General features: G+C 36.1%; 1 protein-coding gene across 2 annotated transcripts in view; it reads right to left on the minus strand.

Annotated features, from left to right (window-relative positions):
* COL28A1 (collagen type XXVIII alpha 1 chain) overlaps window positions 1-17,325 on the minus strand; it is a 173,063-nt gene that overhangs the window by 114,878 nt on the left and 40,860 nt on the right. For both annotated transcript variants that reach the window (XM_014854385.3, XM_014854386.3), the window contains 4 exons: window positions 14,252-14,320; window positions 13,059-13,127; window positions 2,817-2,885; window positions 54-122 (listed from right to left, as the gene is read on the minus strand). In XM_014854385.3, coding sequence (XP_014709871.2) covers window positions 54-122; window positions 2,817-2,885; window positions 13,059-13,127; window positions 14,252-14,320 — 276 coding nt within the window. The remainder of the gene's footprint in view (window positions 1-53; window positions 123-2,816; window positions 2,886-13,058; window positions 13,128-14,251; window positions 14,321-17,325) is intronic.

Raw genomic sequence — 17,325 nt, forward strand, 5'->3', positions numbered from 1 at the left:
GAAAAAAATAATTTTATTGGCATCTCTTCTTTTATATATCCTATGTATAGTACCTTGTCCCCTTTGATTGACAGGCCTTGCAATCCTTGTGGGCCAATTGGTCCTTCAGAACCTTTTTCACCCTGAAAGTATAAGGGAGGAATATCAGTGTACTAATAAAAATCAAGATTTTAAAACAGTTAAAGCATTCAAAGCATCCAAATTCACTGCTCACTGCAAATGGGTAATTCTAACTGACTCCAAGATTTGTAACTTGCAAAAAAAGAATTAGTCTAACACTCTTAAATAGGAAGGAATCTGTCCAAGTAGAACACATACGCAGCATCACTAAAGGTGGAAAAGAGCTCCATTCCCAATATAATCAGAAATATCTGGAAATGGGGGAGCTATTCAATCACATAGTACAACCAACTGAATCAATCTTCCACTTCGTCAGCATTGCTGCAACCGATCCAGCACAGAGTGAAAATGTCTCTCTCATATTAGTATATGAACTAATACTTGCTAGGATTGAATTATTTAACATTTTATATCAGAATTTATAAACACTTATTGAAAATTTAGTTTTAAAAGAATTCATGGAAAATTTTCCTTGATATGCTTCTATAGTCACATGACCTATGTGAATAGCTCTGGTTGTAATGTACTATCAATGAAGGCCTAACACTTTGTGCATTAGTATGAAAAATAAACCATATAATCAATCAGAAACAGCATTCATTTCATGAATTCATTTGAACCAAGAGTAAAATCAAAAAACATTTGCAAGAAACCTAGAAAACAGAAAAATATACCTTTATGTCTTTCTATATTCATAATTTATGCACTTAAGCCCTATATTATTGGAAAGCAACCCCAAATAGCACATATAGAAAACTCCCATTGGTCCTGCTGGTTGGGGAATGAAGTATTCTGACAAATAGCTTCTTCTGATCATTACCACAGAGAATAATTGCTATAGTGGACCCTAAAACAACAATAAATACAATATGTTCTTTCTTTGATGAGCTAGAGGTCAATGCAGTGCCGTGGGTTATTAGGAATGAGTGTATCATATACATATCACACACTTGAACCTGTCACTAAGACACGCCTTGCAATATGCTTCTTAATGTTTCATTTATTCATTTCTCATTCATTTCTTTATTTTAAAAGAACCCCAGAGATTATAAAGAAAAATAATTCTAGCTATTTGAATTTTCCGGGTTGTTTGGGCTACACATAAATAGAAAGTTACTATATGCCAAAAAAATTCAAGAAACTATATATTATAAAACTTTCTGAAATGTAGTCCAGATTTCTGGCTTCTGTCTTCTGATAGTGACACTTTGGTTAGTCAAGGGCAATGGTAACATCCCTTTTATACAACATGTTATTTCCATTTATTATGACAAATTAAAATTTATTAGTTAACTAGAGCCTCTTTTAAAATTCAACCGAGCAGTCACTCACAACTTAGTACAAATTAATTGTTTTAGCTAACTGATTTCCCTCTAGTTGAGATTCAGGTTTCTCATAGATAATTGAATATTGATCACAGTGGAAGGGGCTGAGAATGAGATGCAATTTTTGAGAGTGAGGCTGTACTGAGAAGGTCAGACTTTAGTGACCTGACTGAATGACTGATGTGGAAAGGCCTCAGACACTTAGAAAACAGTCTGCGTTTCTCTGGGCAATGTGTGTATTGCATGTATGTGTGTTTGGGGGAAAATTTTAGAAAGGAAGGAAAAAAGACTCCAAAGTTTACCCTTACTTACTCTGAAATTTTGTTAATGCTGCCCAAAGTGTCCTGGAAAACCATCTCCTGAGTGCTATATATTGTGGGTAAACAGCTGAGACCAGGGATCAGCAAACTACGGCCCACTGGCCAGATCCAGCCCACATGTAAATTTTTGTATTTACAAAAATTCAGCCTTATTACAACACAGCCACACTCATTCATTTTTACATTGTTTATGGCTGCTTTCATGCTACAACAGCAGAGTTAAGTAGGTGCAACAGATACCATATGGCTCACACAGACTAAAATATTTGTTACCTAGCCCTTTACAGAAAAAGTTTGCCAACCTCTGGCGTAGAGACACTTGAGCTCCAAGAATTATACACAGTCAGGCGGCCCTTGACAATGGGGATACGTTCCGGGAAATGCGTCGTTTTGCAATTTCATCATTGTGAAAATATCATAGAGTATCCTTACACAAACCTAGATGGTATAGCCTACTACACACCTAGGCTGTATGGTACTAATCTTATGTGACCACGGTTGCACATGGGGTCTGTTGTTGACCAAAACATCATTACGTGACTGTACGGAAAGCAGTGGAAACAATTAAATTCTCAATTGCCAGGTAAAAAGTAGGTCTTTCATTATATTTTGCTCCTTATGGTAATAAGGTAATATTTCCTTTCTGATTATACTAACAGCAATACTATTACAAATTGGTTTATTAGACTGTTTCTTATCTATGTTTCACAAACAAAGCTAAGAGTAAAGCTTAGTCAAAGCTACACTCAGTAACTTCTGGGCATAAAGACGCTATTTATCACTGTGGCTTTAACGACTACAAACAACTTTAAGATATTTTTTCTAATTTCATATGCAGTAACTATATTAAGTAGAAGTTTCTCAATTACTTATTTATAATTGCAAATTTCGCCATAGTTTCATGTTAAGGGAAGATTTACATATTCTTTCATTTAATAGGATGAAGATGGTCAGGAAAATACTTATAATAATTGGCTAGGACATATTTTCTAAATTTGTAATTCATGATCATGCAAGACAAAGCACTTTTTCCTCGCAGAGGTATTGTTACCTTTGGTCCCGGAAATCCTTCTCCGGGTAAGCCCCTCTCTCCTGGAGTTCCCTCAGGACCACGGGGACCCTGGTTAGGATAAGAGGGAATGAGGAGCAGGAGAAAAGAGAGACAGAAAGAATAGGAGGAGAGGAGAGGGGAAGGAGGAAAAGGGATGAAAGAAAATGGTTACATTGCAGTTCACATGGGCATGGTGACGATGATATGGTCCTATCTAAGTTATTAGTAAGAATCCTTCTAGTAAGCCCCATACTGATCAGTAGATTGTAGAGTTGTGAAGAATAATATTCCTATTGTATTAAATACTCGTTCTATATGATGGGCATAAGATGTCCTATTCTGGTGTCCTCAAATTAGGGAAAAATAGAAATTAAGCGGTGCTTCAGAATAAGGATTAGGAAATAAATCCTATGAGAAAAGGCTAAAAATCTAAGACTGTGTGGCCTGGAGGAGAATGCAGTGATTCAGGTATCATTTAATCAGGTATCAGGGGAGCCCTGTGAAGAAATCATTACACAACTGTTTTAAAGCCTTGGATTCTGTTTACGTGTGTTTAATTTGTATCTTGATAAATTTGGATTCAGACTTGAATTCTTGCAGGAACTGGTTGAATCCACAGGAGGTTTATGCACAAATAGGAATCTCGATAGAATCATTAAGAGGAAACGTGATTTTTGGTCTCAGTGATTAAAATGAAGAAGTCCATGTAGCCAATGCTCAGAAAGGTGCTAGGGAAGGTGAGGACTTCTCACATAAGGAAAGAAAAATGACACAGTCTGAGGCTTTGAAGTGGACTGGCAGGAGACACACTAATTGAAACGTAAAAGACAACAGCAAGATATTCACTTCAACCAGGAATTTTAAGAGGCTACAAATTTTCCCTCCTTTCTTCTTGGCCAGAAGGCAAGAAAGTAGAAAAGGGACTAACAACAAAAATCTTAGAAGCACAAACTGAAACTTTACCTCTAATGGACTTAAAAAGATAATACGGGCTTGCTTGCCAGGAAGCAGACCTGTGATGGAACAAGTCTACTGAGTTACCCAGAAGCTCCGAAGCCCGCACGCTGCAGACCATGATCTGAATGATCTGGGGCTGGATTTGCAGTGCTCCAGGGTAACTTAAGAGATGCTTTCTATTCCAGCCTGGTAGCAAAACTAGGATACAGCATTATGCTAATAAGTAACTGATCACAGCTGTGGATTTGTAAGAAAGCATGCTAGACGTATCCCATTGTTTAATTTTTTTGCCTTTCCCTAATATTGTATATTTTTTAAAAAGTCTTCTTTAGTATTTATCCATAGCCAGTTTAGTAATGACTATAATTTTAAAAAAAAAAACCTAAGATTTAATTCAATGTAAATTGCCATGCTTACAGGAAACCTAATTTTTAACAATCTGAGACCTTAATCAAAGCACTAATATCCGTGACAGCTTATTCTAATGTTAGAGCAATTAGCTAGGGGAAAAATAAATATAAGCATGAAAATTAGATTGCAAACTAAACGGACAAGTGCCTAACTAATACTACATACCTTAATAAAAAAAGTTGATAAATATTATTCTTCCCCAATAAGATGACAAATAAAAATAACACAGTTTACATTAAATGCAAAGAGGTCTTTTTCCAGTTCATTCAATTTCTTTTTCATTCATCCAACAAATATTTACCAAATGCCTATGTCTACAAGGCACCGTACTGGGTTCTAGGAACAGCAGACAGACCCACTCTGTCTCACGGAGTTTACAGTCTTGTGTGACAAATAAAAGCAGATTTTGCTGTCATCTGGACTAAGTTCGAACCCCAGCTCCGCTACATATTAGCAGTGTGACTTTAAAGAATTGAATCTCTCTAAAATTCATTATCCTTTTCAGAATGGTGATATTCATATTACCTACCTCAACCACAAGTATTAGTGTAAGGATTAAGTCAGAGAGATTTAAAGCTCATACATATTAAGCATTCAATAAATATCTGCTATCACTATCAAAATTCTTTTACTTGAGTCCTGTAGTTGCTAAGAATCTCCTTTTTTGGAAGTTTTTGCAAATCAGGTAGTCTCAGTGAATGGTTTGTATTAAGCAATGTGGAGACAGCACACTGCACAGAATAAACACTGAACCTTGCTTCCGTCTCTGCATTTCTAGGGACATCAGCCAAGGTGAAAGGGAAAATAATGCAGGCTTTGAGGAGGCCTGTGTTCCCAGCTGCTGAGAACAGAGAGTTAATGCTCATGAACAATCACTTAGGGGCATTTAAAAAAACGGCGATCCAGGGTTTAATTGCTGTAAACTGTCAGAGTAACATTCCACACCATCACTGTATTCTCAAGTTTTCCTATTAAACAGTCAGGATGGAAGATAATTGTTAACCAGAGAAGAGAAAGAGCAGGTACTTGGGTTAGGCAAACTATACTTTTAATTTATTAAGACAATACCAATGGATCATTTTATAAAAGACATAAATACTTCTATAAAAAACTCACAGCATCCTTTTCAAAGGCCGTGAGAACCAATTACAACTATGACAAGTTTATTTGGCTTCTAATGAACACCTTTAATTTAAAAATATAATTAAGGAATCTAATCAGCAGTTAACACAGTCTGATCAGTGAAATACTTTATTTGAGGCATTAACAAGATCAAATAAGATTGTCCATTATCTTATTACCTTCCTTAATAATATCAATAGTATGGATGATCAATAAGGTGGTTTCAGTATACATTGCAAACATTAAAGATAAACATGCTAAATAATAACAAAATTTGTCCATAATATTCAAACAGTGCCATCTTCTTTATTTTTAACTTCAAAGTAATTATAGTCCTACTTTGGGGGTATTTTTTACTGACAACACTCTGAATAACCTTGCTCAAAAAACACACAGATCACCCTGAGAGTCTGAGCCAATTTATTTTTCATGAATCAGTCATCTATCAGACCAGTACAAAACTAATGGTAATCATATAATTAAAGATGATAGCTGACAGTTCAAAGTTAGGTCATGAAGCAGGAATATTAATTCAATCAATCAGATTTGTATTAGTGTTGTATTGAAAAGAGAATAGTACTAAACTTGGAACCACGTGAAATGATTTAGGCAAAGAAACACACGTAAAGCACTTTCAAAAGAACCTTTGTCAGTCTTAAGGGAAGTCTTTATGTTACTTCTAAATAATTTGAAAACTCGCATTCTTGATTTTTTTGTTATAACATTTGGTGTAACATTTTCATACATTATTTGAGATCCTTCCCACCTTTGTTATGATTTTAGTTTAAATCACAGACTTCAGGCTCTCTGATCTGTGTAATTGTAGCCTGGAAAGCAAGCACACAAACAAGAATTTCATGTGCTGGTAATATTGTGAAAACTCTCTAGCCATAAACAGAAAGGCAAGTAATACAAATTTTTCTTTAAATGAATTTAAAGGCATTTAAGGGAAATCACAACATTCCAAAACAAAAACAGAGCTGTACACTGGAGAGGTAAGCACATAGGCTGATGCTATAGTGGTCCCGGGTGAAAACACGTGGTTGTGTGGTGGGAATAAGTCTGGGATGTCTAAGAGGGAGAACCAGGAGCAAAGACTTTGGCTCACTCAATGGAAGAGGAACAGAGAATTAGAGGTGAGAGCCCCACATAAAGCTAGGACTTTCAAAGTTATGTACCTTCAATGAAAGGGCAGGGTAGAAAAAAAGCCATCACATCAACACAGTGATGTGAATCACGAGACTCTTATCTGCCTTCTCTCAGGCTCTAAATGGGCTTCAAAATTCATCACCTGGTCCTGTGCTGTGTATGAGTTTGTAGTTTCAAGTAACACCACGTAGGCGGTCCAGGGACACCTTGGTTAAGAAATTTGCATCAAGGATACACCTGGAGTACTTAAGAGATGCAAACGCAAATTTCTCTCAAACACCCTGCAAACTGAACACTTGGGATTTTCACAGCTAACGCCCAGCTGACAACGAGTTCAGATGCCAGTGTGCAAAACATACAAGAAAACAATTCTCAATGAGTAAAATGAGCCAATATAAGATAAACTTCCTCATAGAATAAAATAATAGAGACCCACGAAAAAATGAGTATACTTTAAATGATTAATGGTCTCAAAAAAAGAATAGAAATACAAGAAGCAAAAAGGACAGTATAACAAAAGCAAATTAGTAAAAAGAAAAAAAAAGGCAGATTTTTAAAAATTACTTCAAGAATTTTTTAAATACTGATAAGCTAAAAATACAATGGATGAGTTAAGGACATTTTATAAGCAGATGAAGGAAAAATGTGTGAATTATACATTAGATTGAAGGAAATTATCCAAAATGCAACCAAGTATCTAATAGGATTTCTAAATAAGTAGAAAATGGAAAAAGAAAGTATTTGAAGAGATATTGGCTAGGAACTTTCAAAATTGTTGAATTTTCAGATTCATGAAACACGTTGAATTTGAAGCAACATAAATGAAAGTATATCCACACTTATATGATGAATCTATGGAAAACCTAAAGGGAAGAAAAAATTGCAAAAGCAGCCTAATATAAAAGATAAATTACTAAGAAATTATAAGCCTCCTGAAGATATCTCAACAGGAACAATGAAGGCCAGAAGACAGGGAAATTAGTACTCAATTCAGATTTCTACACCAGCTAAACTTTATAAAGAAAACTAAATAATGGCATTTCAGCCAAAGACTGAGAGAATTTAGTGCTAACATACTTTCACTGAAAATAATTTCCAAAAGATATACTTTTTGGAAAAAGAAAGCAATTAGCCAAAAAGAAAAGATGAAAATTTGAGAAGCTACAGCCAACCTAGAAATTGGTAACTATATGGGTAAAACTAAATAAATACTGACTGAAAAACTACAAAAATAATAATAATAAATAGTTTTGATGGTATGAAAATAAGGTAAGACTAAGTTAACAGAGAATAATACTCTAAAAGTGGAAGAGAAAGAATTGGAGTAAAGGCCTCCTACGATCAGTGTATTTTTCAGAAGTAGATGGCAATATTGATGACATTTCAAACTTGCCAGCTAAGAATACATGTCAAAAGTTCAGTAGCCACTAAAAAAGTAGAAATAGAATATACAACTATATATATGTATCATATATATATATTTATATGATATATATACACATATAAATATATATATGATATATATTATGTATACACACACATATATTTACTGGATACACATACACATATCAGACAAATATAGAGAAAATAGATATATTTGAAATGTTTGTGTTTTCTAATTAGATTTTTGTTTTCCTATTGAGTTTTGAAAGTTCTTTATTCTAGGTATAAATCCTTTGTCAGATATGGGATTGCAAATACTTTCTCCCAGTCAGTAGCTTGTCTTTTCATTCTCTTAACAGAGTCTTCTAGAGAGCAAACATTTCCCATTTTGAAGAATTCCCATTAATCAATTTTTTTCTTTTTCGGATCGTGTTTTTTGTGACATGTCTAAGAAATCTTCACCAAGCCTTAGGTCCCAAAGATTTTCTCTTATGTTCTATTCTAAAAGTTTTATAATTTCACATTTTATATTTAAATCCATGATCCACGATGATTCATTCTGAGTTAATTTTTTACAACATGTGAGACTTAGGTTTACTTTCATTTTTTTGCTCCAGCACCATTTGTTGAAAAAGTTATGCTTCCTACATTGAATTGCTTTTGCACCTTTATGAAAAAATCAGTTGGCTGTACTTGAAGGGGTCAGTATCTGGGGTCTCCATTCTGTTCATTGACCACGTTTCTATGATCTGCAATTATCACACAGTCTTCATTACTGAAGCTATATAATGTCTTAAACCCTGTTAGTGTGATTTTTTCCAATTTTATTCTTCTTTTTAAAAATTGTTTTAACTATTCTAGCTCTTTTGCTTTTCAAAATAAATTTTAAAATAATTTTATCCATATCTACAAAAAATCTTGCTGGGATTTTTTTAAAGGCTTGCATTAAAACTTATATCAATTTAAGGAGATTGACATCTTTATGATGTTGAGTTTTCTAAACCATGCACACAGTTTATCTCTCAATACATTAAATATTGTTTAATTTCTTTTATTAGTGTTTTGTAATTTTCAGGATACAAGTCCCTTACATGTTTTATTAGATTTATACCCAAGAATTTCTATTTTTAATGATTACAAATTGTATTGTATTTTTAATTTAGTTTTTATATGTTTATTACTAGAATATAGAAATAATTGGTTTTTTATGTTCATCTTGTATCCTATGACCCTACTGAATTTGCTTGTTAGTTCTAGGAGGGGGTTTTTTGTAGATTTGTTGGGATTTTCTATGACATCATGTTATCTGCAAATAGGGACAGTTTTGTTTCTTCTCTTTGATCTCTATGTCTTCTATTTTCTTTTCTTGACTTGTCGTGCTGGCTAGGACTTCCAGCACTACATTGAATAAGATTGGTGAGAGCAGGCATCCTTGTCTTATTCCTGAGCTTAGAGGGAAGTATCCAGTCTTTCACCATTGAGTATAATGGTAGCTGTAGGGTTTTTGTAAAAGTTGAATAAGTTCCCTTCTATTCCTAGTATCTGCGAGTTTTATCAGGGTTTATGAAGATTTTGAATTTTGTCAAATGCTTTTCTGTCTCTTTTGATATGATCATGTGATCATTCTTCTTTAGCCTATTGATGTGATGTGTTACACTGATTGATATTCAATTATTAAACCAGCCTTCCATTCATAGAATGAACCCCATTTGGTCACACTGTATAATTCTTTTTCTATATTGCTGAATTCTATTTGCCAATATTTTGTTAGGAATTTTTGTATCTATACTCATGAGAGATATTGGTCTACAGCTTTCTTCTTATGTATTGTCACTGTCTTGCTTTCGTACAAGGGAAAAACTGGCCTCATAAAATAAGTTGGGAAGTATTCCTTCCTATTCTATTTTCTGAAAGAGATTATATAGACTTTACTGTATCCATAAAGTTTTATGTCTTTTAAAGAAAATCTAAAGCAAGTGTAGAAAAATGTTAAGATTTGTCTAGCTGGTAGAAGTTTACTAAATCATTCTTCGTTTTTTAGTATGCTTAAATATTTTTATTATTTAGAAATAAAACCATTTTCAGAACTGGACTAAACAAATGAAACTCATTCTCAAGTTTATTGCTGAGTTTGGAAAGCATAAATAATAGCAAAACAAAAAGTTCAATCTCAACAAAACATTTTTCAACTTATATTAAAAAATATAAAGTTGAACTTGTTTCTCTGAAATTTTCAGAATTTTGTTTTCATATGTCCAACTCTGAAAATCATAGAGTTAGAAGAACCCAATCTTTTGATTTTACAGAAGTTAAAATTTGAGACTATGATGAATTAAAAATGTCTAGAAGTTCTTTACTACTCTCCCATAAGCAAGCAGAGTCTTTTTCTACTCCACTCAAATCTGAGCTGGTCCTATATTGTCTTAGCCAACTGCATCACAGAAATGATGCTGTATAATTTCAGAGGCTGATCCTTAAGTGATCTATGGTTTCTGCCTATTGGAACACACCTGCTTGGATTTGAACTGCCATGCTGTAAAGAAGTCAAAGCAACCACATGTAAAGGCCCATATGGAAGAAAACTAAGGATTCTAGGAAATAGCCTTAGCTGAGCTCCTAGCCAACAACCAGTAAAGGTGACAGCCAGAGCCATCCCTGATGGCCTAGTGGTTAAAAGCTCAGCACACTCCACTTGGGCAGCCTGGGTTTGGTTCCCAGGCACAGAACCACCCACTTGTCTGTCAGTAGCCATGCTGTGGCTGCCACTCACGTAGAAAAACTAGAAGGACTTACAACTAGAATATACAACTATGTACTGGGGATTTGGGGAGAAGAAAAAAGAGAGAGAGAGGAAGATTGGCAACAGATGTTAGCTCAGAGTGAATCTTTCCCAGTTAAAAAAAAAAAAAAAGGCCCAACCAAATTTGTTTTAAAAAGTGACAGGTGACAGCCGTGTGAGTGAGGCCATTTTTAACATTCTAAACATTCTAGCACTCCCTGACGTTGCGTTATATGGAACTCCCCAGTCAACCTACAGAATCATGAGAAACAACAAATTGTTGTTTTAGGGCACTAAGTCTTGAGGTAGTTTGTTACAGAGAAATATATAACCAAAATAGAGATTCAAAGAAGTTAGTAGTTTATTTGGGGAAGGAGGGGATTTACCTGATTTATTTCACTTTAACTTATTTATTTAAAAACACAATTACATGGGATTATAATAATTGTGATTAAGACATTAGTAAGTCCTTCAATGGTGGATAGTAATGGCAAATCCTTACTTACCTGTCTCCCCTATCCCATTATGGCCATCATGGCTCCCTCTGTTATGAAATAGCTCCAGTGTAGTCAACATACTACCAGAAGTATGACTCGCCTTTTCCAAAGAAAGATGACATCAGGCTCCTACGTAGCTTTTGCGGGTTGGGCACTCAGCAGTGGCAGTATCCAGGTTAGCTTTGTTGAAAGGAAGTTCACATTGGTCCCATGTATAACCTCCATCCCTGCCACTCATTAAAACTGAGTGGATGGTAATGGAGCTGGAAAAAGAGGTTGACTGACATCCTGTCTACTTGATTATTTAGAGCCTTCTCTAAACTGGATGCCCTTTGGTGAGCATTCACATAAAACACAAATATCTTCACACTCTATTCATGAAGAGATATAATGCTGCAGGAGTCTATTTCCAGCTAGGCCAGCATAACCTACTCAATTTTGTTTTCCCTTTGTCAACTGCACATATTGTCCATGGGGCTATAGGTGTGGCTTGTGGGAGCAGTAGCAATGGCATAGATGCCACGGGAATCTAAGCCAATTACTCATGAAACTATTTGTATCTTCAAGAATTAATGATGGACTTCTACTGCACATAGCCCAGATGGCACGAAGGAACAAATAACACCCAGTTCATGCTCACCAATTTAACATGTATAATCATGTACGGTCCCATGGTTAGCCATGCAGCCTCCCCTAGGATCAAGCAGCAAGGCAGAATCTGTTTAAGTTAAAAGTAGGCACGTGGAGGAGGTCTTGTGTTTGCATCAAGATTCTAGGATTGTTTCAGACAATTCAGAATGGCTTTGCTGTGTAACAAGGAGATCATTTTTATTCCTACTTATTCAGAGCATTGTGAAAAGATTATTTTTCATTCCTGTTAAAAACTTCCCAAATTCTCTCCTGCACTCCTTCTACACATGGCAACCTCTCTGCGCCTGTGTCTTTCTAGCTGATGTCACTTCAGTTTTCTAGGTTTACAGCTTCTCCAGTGAAGAACCAGCAGTGTCTGCGAGGGAGTTTGTTTTTTTTCTGTCTCAGTGGTTTACCTTTAAGGGCACTATCTGGTTAGTGGAAACTGAAACTAGATCATTGATCTCTAGATAATTAGTCCAATGTATCTTTCTTCCACATGATGCTCTCTTTTTTGAGTTAGTGTATCCAGACACCAGTGAAAAGCCTAACCTTCAAACAATATGCTGCCATTTCACTCATAGGGCACGGCAAGGAAGCACATATTTACATATGAGGAACTAGGCAATGCAAAACCAAATTGGGAGACCAACTATTCACAATCAGTTGTTTTTATTTGTACCCCAGCAAGTCAGCAACTATTCTTTCCTTGGAGAATCATTACTTGAAAAGTTAAGAAGGTCTTTATCCTAGAATAGTTATGTTTTATTCATTTCCTCTCCAGATCTCTTTTGATAGAAAGTTTTATTTTTCTTCTCCAACAATACTAAACTTCAAAGCTACATAAGGTAGAAACTGAAAATAACACAGGTATCACCTGTATACCATCATCAATCCTAGCTTTAGAGTGTTCTCATGGGTTCGGTTATGAGCGAAGTTCCCATTCTCGGTGATTTTCTCATGGTTACAGGAAATTCAATTACAAAGTATAGACATTAGGCCTGAATCCAGATCTCCTGTCTCCTAGAAAATTTTGACACGTGAAAACTCTTTTTTTCTTGGACAAGCTGATTAATCTTGTAAGAGATGACAGTAAGAGAGTCTGTTGTACATCACGTGTGTGTGTGTGTGTGTGCGCACACCCCTATTTCAAGTATTATGAAAAATAACACTTGGATCTGGTCCTTGCATGTTTGTTGGGGTTTTTTGTCCAAAGAGATACAAGATCGTTTAATTTAATCATTTGTTCTGACCAGAAAGAGTGCTTAAGAACTATATTTGTTCTTATTTCATGCAGAATTTCTTGCTACTTACTGGCTGGCCCGGCTCACCAACGCCAGTCGGTCCTGGAGCCCCTGTTCTTCCTTCCTGGCCTCTCTCCCCCTAAGAGAAAGAAACAATCAAATGAAAGTTTGAGTTTTTAAATAAAGGATAAACATAGCACAAAATACTCTGGAGATTTCAACAAAAAGAAATAGCAAAATAGTCAAATTTTCACATTCATAGAGATAAAAAAAATTCTAGAGGAGGAGAAATGGCTTAAATTTGAGCGAACAAATCACCCTAAAATGTTCATTACCCCTTCATGTCTAAACGCAATATGTCACTTTCAGCTTTCAGAAACTAGTGTGTGGTAATTGGCAGGATGGACTGTGTGCGACTCCTTTCGGTTACTGAGATGACCAGGCTAACAATGCTCGTGTTGTTCCCTGTCCCCTCGCCTCCATTCTGGAAGGCCGCCCTTTCCTCATCCCCACTCTATTCCTTTCCATCTCTCCTTTCAGTTCTGTTTCACACTTGATCTCCTTCAGAGCCCTTCTCCAATAACTCTGCCAATATAAACTACACATTCCCTGGAGTCTTGATGTGTTTATTGTCTAAATGCCATCTGTGGTGACACTTGGTGACATTCGAAGTGCACTGTTTTGTACTGCTCTCTTTTCTAGTCCTGGACCAAAGTCTTATTGTCCCAATAACATATAAAAGCCATTTAAAACAATCACTCCTGCTCTATTACATCCTATGTGATGCAGAGCATCCCAGGATGTTGGGTGTCCCAGTCCTTTGTAGTTCCCTACAAACCCTTCTGTCAGCATTTACTTTTTGGTGTCATGGTCCTTCTGGTGTCTGCCCCTCTGTGCTCATTTAATGTGGGCAGGTGATATTTGATGTGTTAAGGTGTTTCACATCCCAATAACATTTTTTGCCTGTTAACATTTAAAATCCATGAAAATTTAACAGAACTAGATGTATTTTGGCAAGAGGGTGGGTATTTGGAAACAAGCAAATTTTCATTCCAACCAAATCAAAATATACATTGATAATTCTTGTGGTAAATGCCACTGACCAGGGCATTGCAGTGTCCAAGCATCCAGACTATAAGTATTTCTGCAGGCAGCCTCCTTATGTCTATGAGGGTAAGGCTGAGAAGAGTTCAAATCACAGCTCCCCCAGCCCCTACAATAAATTCAATAATCGCTGATGGGCAAAGAGACAAGAATCTTTACCTTAATACCTTGCTGTCCAATACCAGGGGCTCCCGGAGGACCATAAGGACCAGGAGGACCTGGCTCACCCTAGAGGAAGAAATAGGGATATGTTAGGTCAACCCTATAGCATTTGTTGGCAGCTCTTAGATGTATAGTGATGCAATAGGGGCTTTGAGGGCAACAACAAAACCTAGTACGCAGTCACTACCCTCATGCATTGACAGTCTGGTTGGAAACACAATATAGACCCAGGGTCAAATTAGTCACTGAGCACAGTAGGCACAGTATGTAGGGCCCACAAAAATGTTTCCATTTTAATTTTTTAAATCAGAATTTTAAAAGTAAACATAATAATAAGGAATATATAACAATGAATCTAGTCTGGATTATATTTGTCTTTATACCTACTCAATCATAAAATATAATTTTTAATATTTTCTACGGAGGAAAGAGTCCACAAAGGCAAATTTTTAGAATCCATAAGTCATAGTGTGGCCCTCACTCATTCATTCAGCAAATCTTCATTAAGTACCTCTGGCAGACTCATTCATTTCCTACCCCATGACCATCCTCTTTCCCCTTTCCTTCCCTGCTGTTAGAACTCTGATCTCTTCAGCTCATGGGCAGCTGTTCTTTGTCCTCAGAGGTGTGGGATGAAAGATAATCGGTCTAATGCAAGCCTAGAATCTCCTTTCCCCTTGTCACTGATTAGTCTGAGTTGGTCCTTTGGGTCCATTCTGACAAATGAGATGTGCAAATGAGATTGATGCAAAGAGAATCCCTTTGCCTCTGTCTCTTCTTTCCTACCTGGAGATGTGATAGCTATTTTGTAACCACGAGGCAATAATCCTTCGGATGAAGGCCAAGAATTGAAGAGAATGACGCAGAAAGAATTTAAAATAGCCTGGCTCCTGGACAACCTCGTTGAGCCACTGATCCAGTCCTGGACTACCTACCTTCAAACATTGTTTATTCAACAAAACCTCTTATGATTTAAGCCACTATTAGTCAAGGAGTCTGTTACTAGAAGCCAGAAGCTTTTTTCCTCTTCCAATTTTTTTTTGTTTTGCAGGAAAAGATTTGTCCCGAGCTAAATAGTTGCCAATCTTCCTCTTTTTTTTTTCCCTCTCCAAAGCCCCAGTGTGTGGTTGTACATCCTAGTTGTAAGTCATTCTAGTTCTATGTGAGCCACCACTACAGCATGGCAACTGACAGACAGGCGATGTGGTTCCGTGACCAGGAAGTGAACCTAGGCCGCTGAAGTGGTAAGGACCAAACTTTAACCACTAGGCCATCAGAGCTGGCTCCAGAAGCATTTTCAATTAATACAGTCTATTATGTGGCAGGATCATTGTAGAATTTAGGCATTATAGAACTGAACGAGACCACTGCACTCAAACTCCTACATTTCACAGGTGAGCAACTTGAGTCCCAGAGAGGTTACCTGGCCTGCCCAAACTCACACCTCAATATCACCCAAGGAATGTAGCTCTTCAGGCCTCCTGGCTTCTGGTCCTCTGGGTTATTGATAGGGACAGGAGAGTGTCTATTGATTATAATTTCTTTTTTTATAATGCTAACATTTTCTGTTTATCAAAATAATGTATCCCCATTGTAGAAAATGTGTCATATATTGAAAAGCATACATACAAAGAAATTTTTAAATTATCCATCTATAACTACTCTTACTTTTGGGTGCACTTCTTTCTATTTTTGTTATATACATACATATATCTTTAATTTATGTTAAGGAAGATTTCTGAATACTCTTGTGTTTGAATTAACGAATACTTGCTATTTAAAATTTCATTCAACTTAAAGATTTATCTCTTCATCCTTGTACTAACCAAAGGTAAAATGGCACAGGAAGTTGAGACTAACCTTCTCCCAGATTGAGAGGAACAAAGAAATTTTCTAACTAATGTTAAAGCCTCAGTTCAACTCAGAGACTTGTGATTTTGAAGGATAAGCTTAGCAACTAGAGCAATGTTCTATTAATATGGTAGAGGCATTACTTTAAAGAAGTCTGTTGACTTTAGCCAATTGCAAAGAGGAAAGAGAAGAGACAAGAAGAAGAGTCAGAGTCAAGTCACCTTCCCAAAGGACATTTCCAGGCTCAATATGAATCAAAACAGAGAAAATTTGTCTCAGAATCAGTTTAGTTTATGATGCTTTGGAATTTGAGTGGACTGAATTTAAAAGTAATTTCTGTTTATCGTTTTGAGTACAAGTCTATCTGGCAGATAAAGCAACTTGAATTTTTGCCTTTAAAATTCAAAATTGTACTCATTTTTCTACACAGATGATATTTTCTGGAGCAGCCAGGTAACTGCCATTCTAATTTTTCACATATTCTTGGCTATGGAATTTCTCTCTATATATTGTCAGACATAAAAGTTCTCCCTAAATTCGAAGTTTCCTTAATCTCAAAGTTTGATTTACATGCTAAAGAATATTCAGTTTCCTACAGGTTCCAAATTTTCACTTCAAAGAACTTTTTCTTACTTCCTGTTTTCTCCACTCAAGTCGGAATCTCCTTGTCACTTATACTGCATATGGTTGACTGTTTCCATCACTCAGCCAATGAGCATGAAGTACTTGCTATGTGGAGGGTAGTGAATTAAATACAGAGAATTAAGACATAGTCCCTAAACTCAAAGGACTAGTTTAAGGGGCTAGCCCCGTGGCCCAGTGGTTAAGTTTGCGTGCTCTGCTTCGACAGCCCAGGGTTTCACTGGTTTGAATCATGGGTGCAGACATGGCATCACTCATCAAGCCATGCTAAGGCGGCATCCCACATGCCATAACTAGAAGGACCCACAACTAAAAGTACACAACTTTGTACCAGGGGGCTTTGGGAGAAAAAGGAAAAATAAAATCTTTTTTAAAAAAATGACTAGTTTTGAGAGATAAAATATACCATTATAATAATAATAATATAATAAGGCTCTAAGTTCACTTATTCTATTCATTTCCTGTCCCTTTTATATGTAGCCTTGGTTCTGTAATAGATCAGAAAACTTTTAAATCATATATGTGAAGGAGAACTTGAGGGGTTTTTTTAGTAGTGGAAGCTCTTCCTTACTTAATAT

The sequence above is a fragment of the Equus asinus genome, chromosome 1 (genome assembly GCF_041296235.1).
Source record: "Equus asinus isolate D_3611 breed Donkey chromosome 1, EquAss-T2T_v2, whole genome shotgun sequence".
NCBI lineage: Eukaryota > Metazoa > Chordata > Mammalia > Perissodactyla > Equidae > Equus > Equus asinus.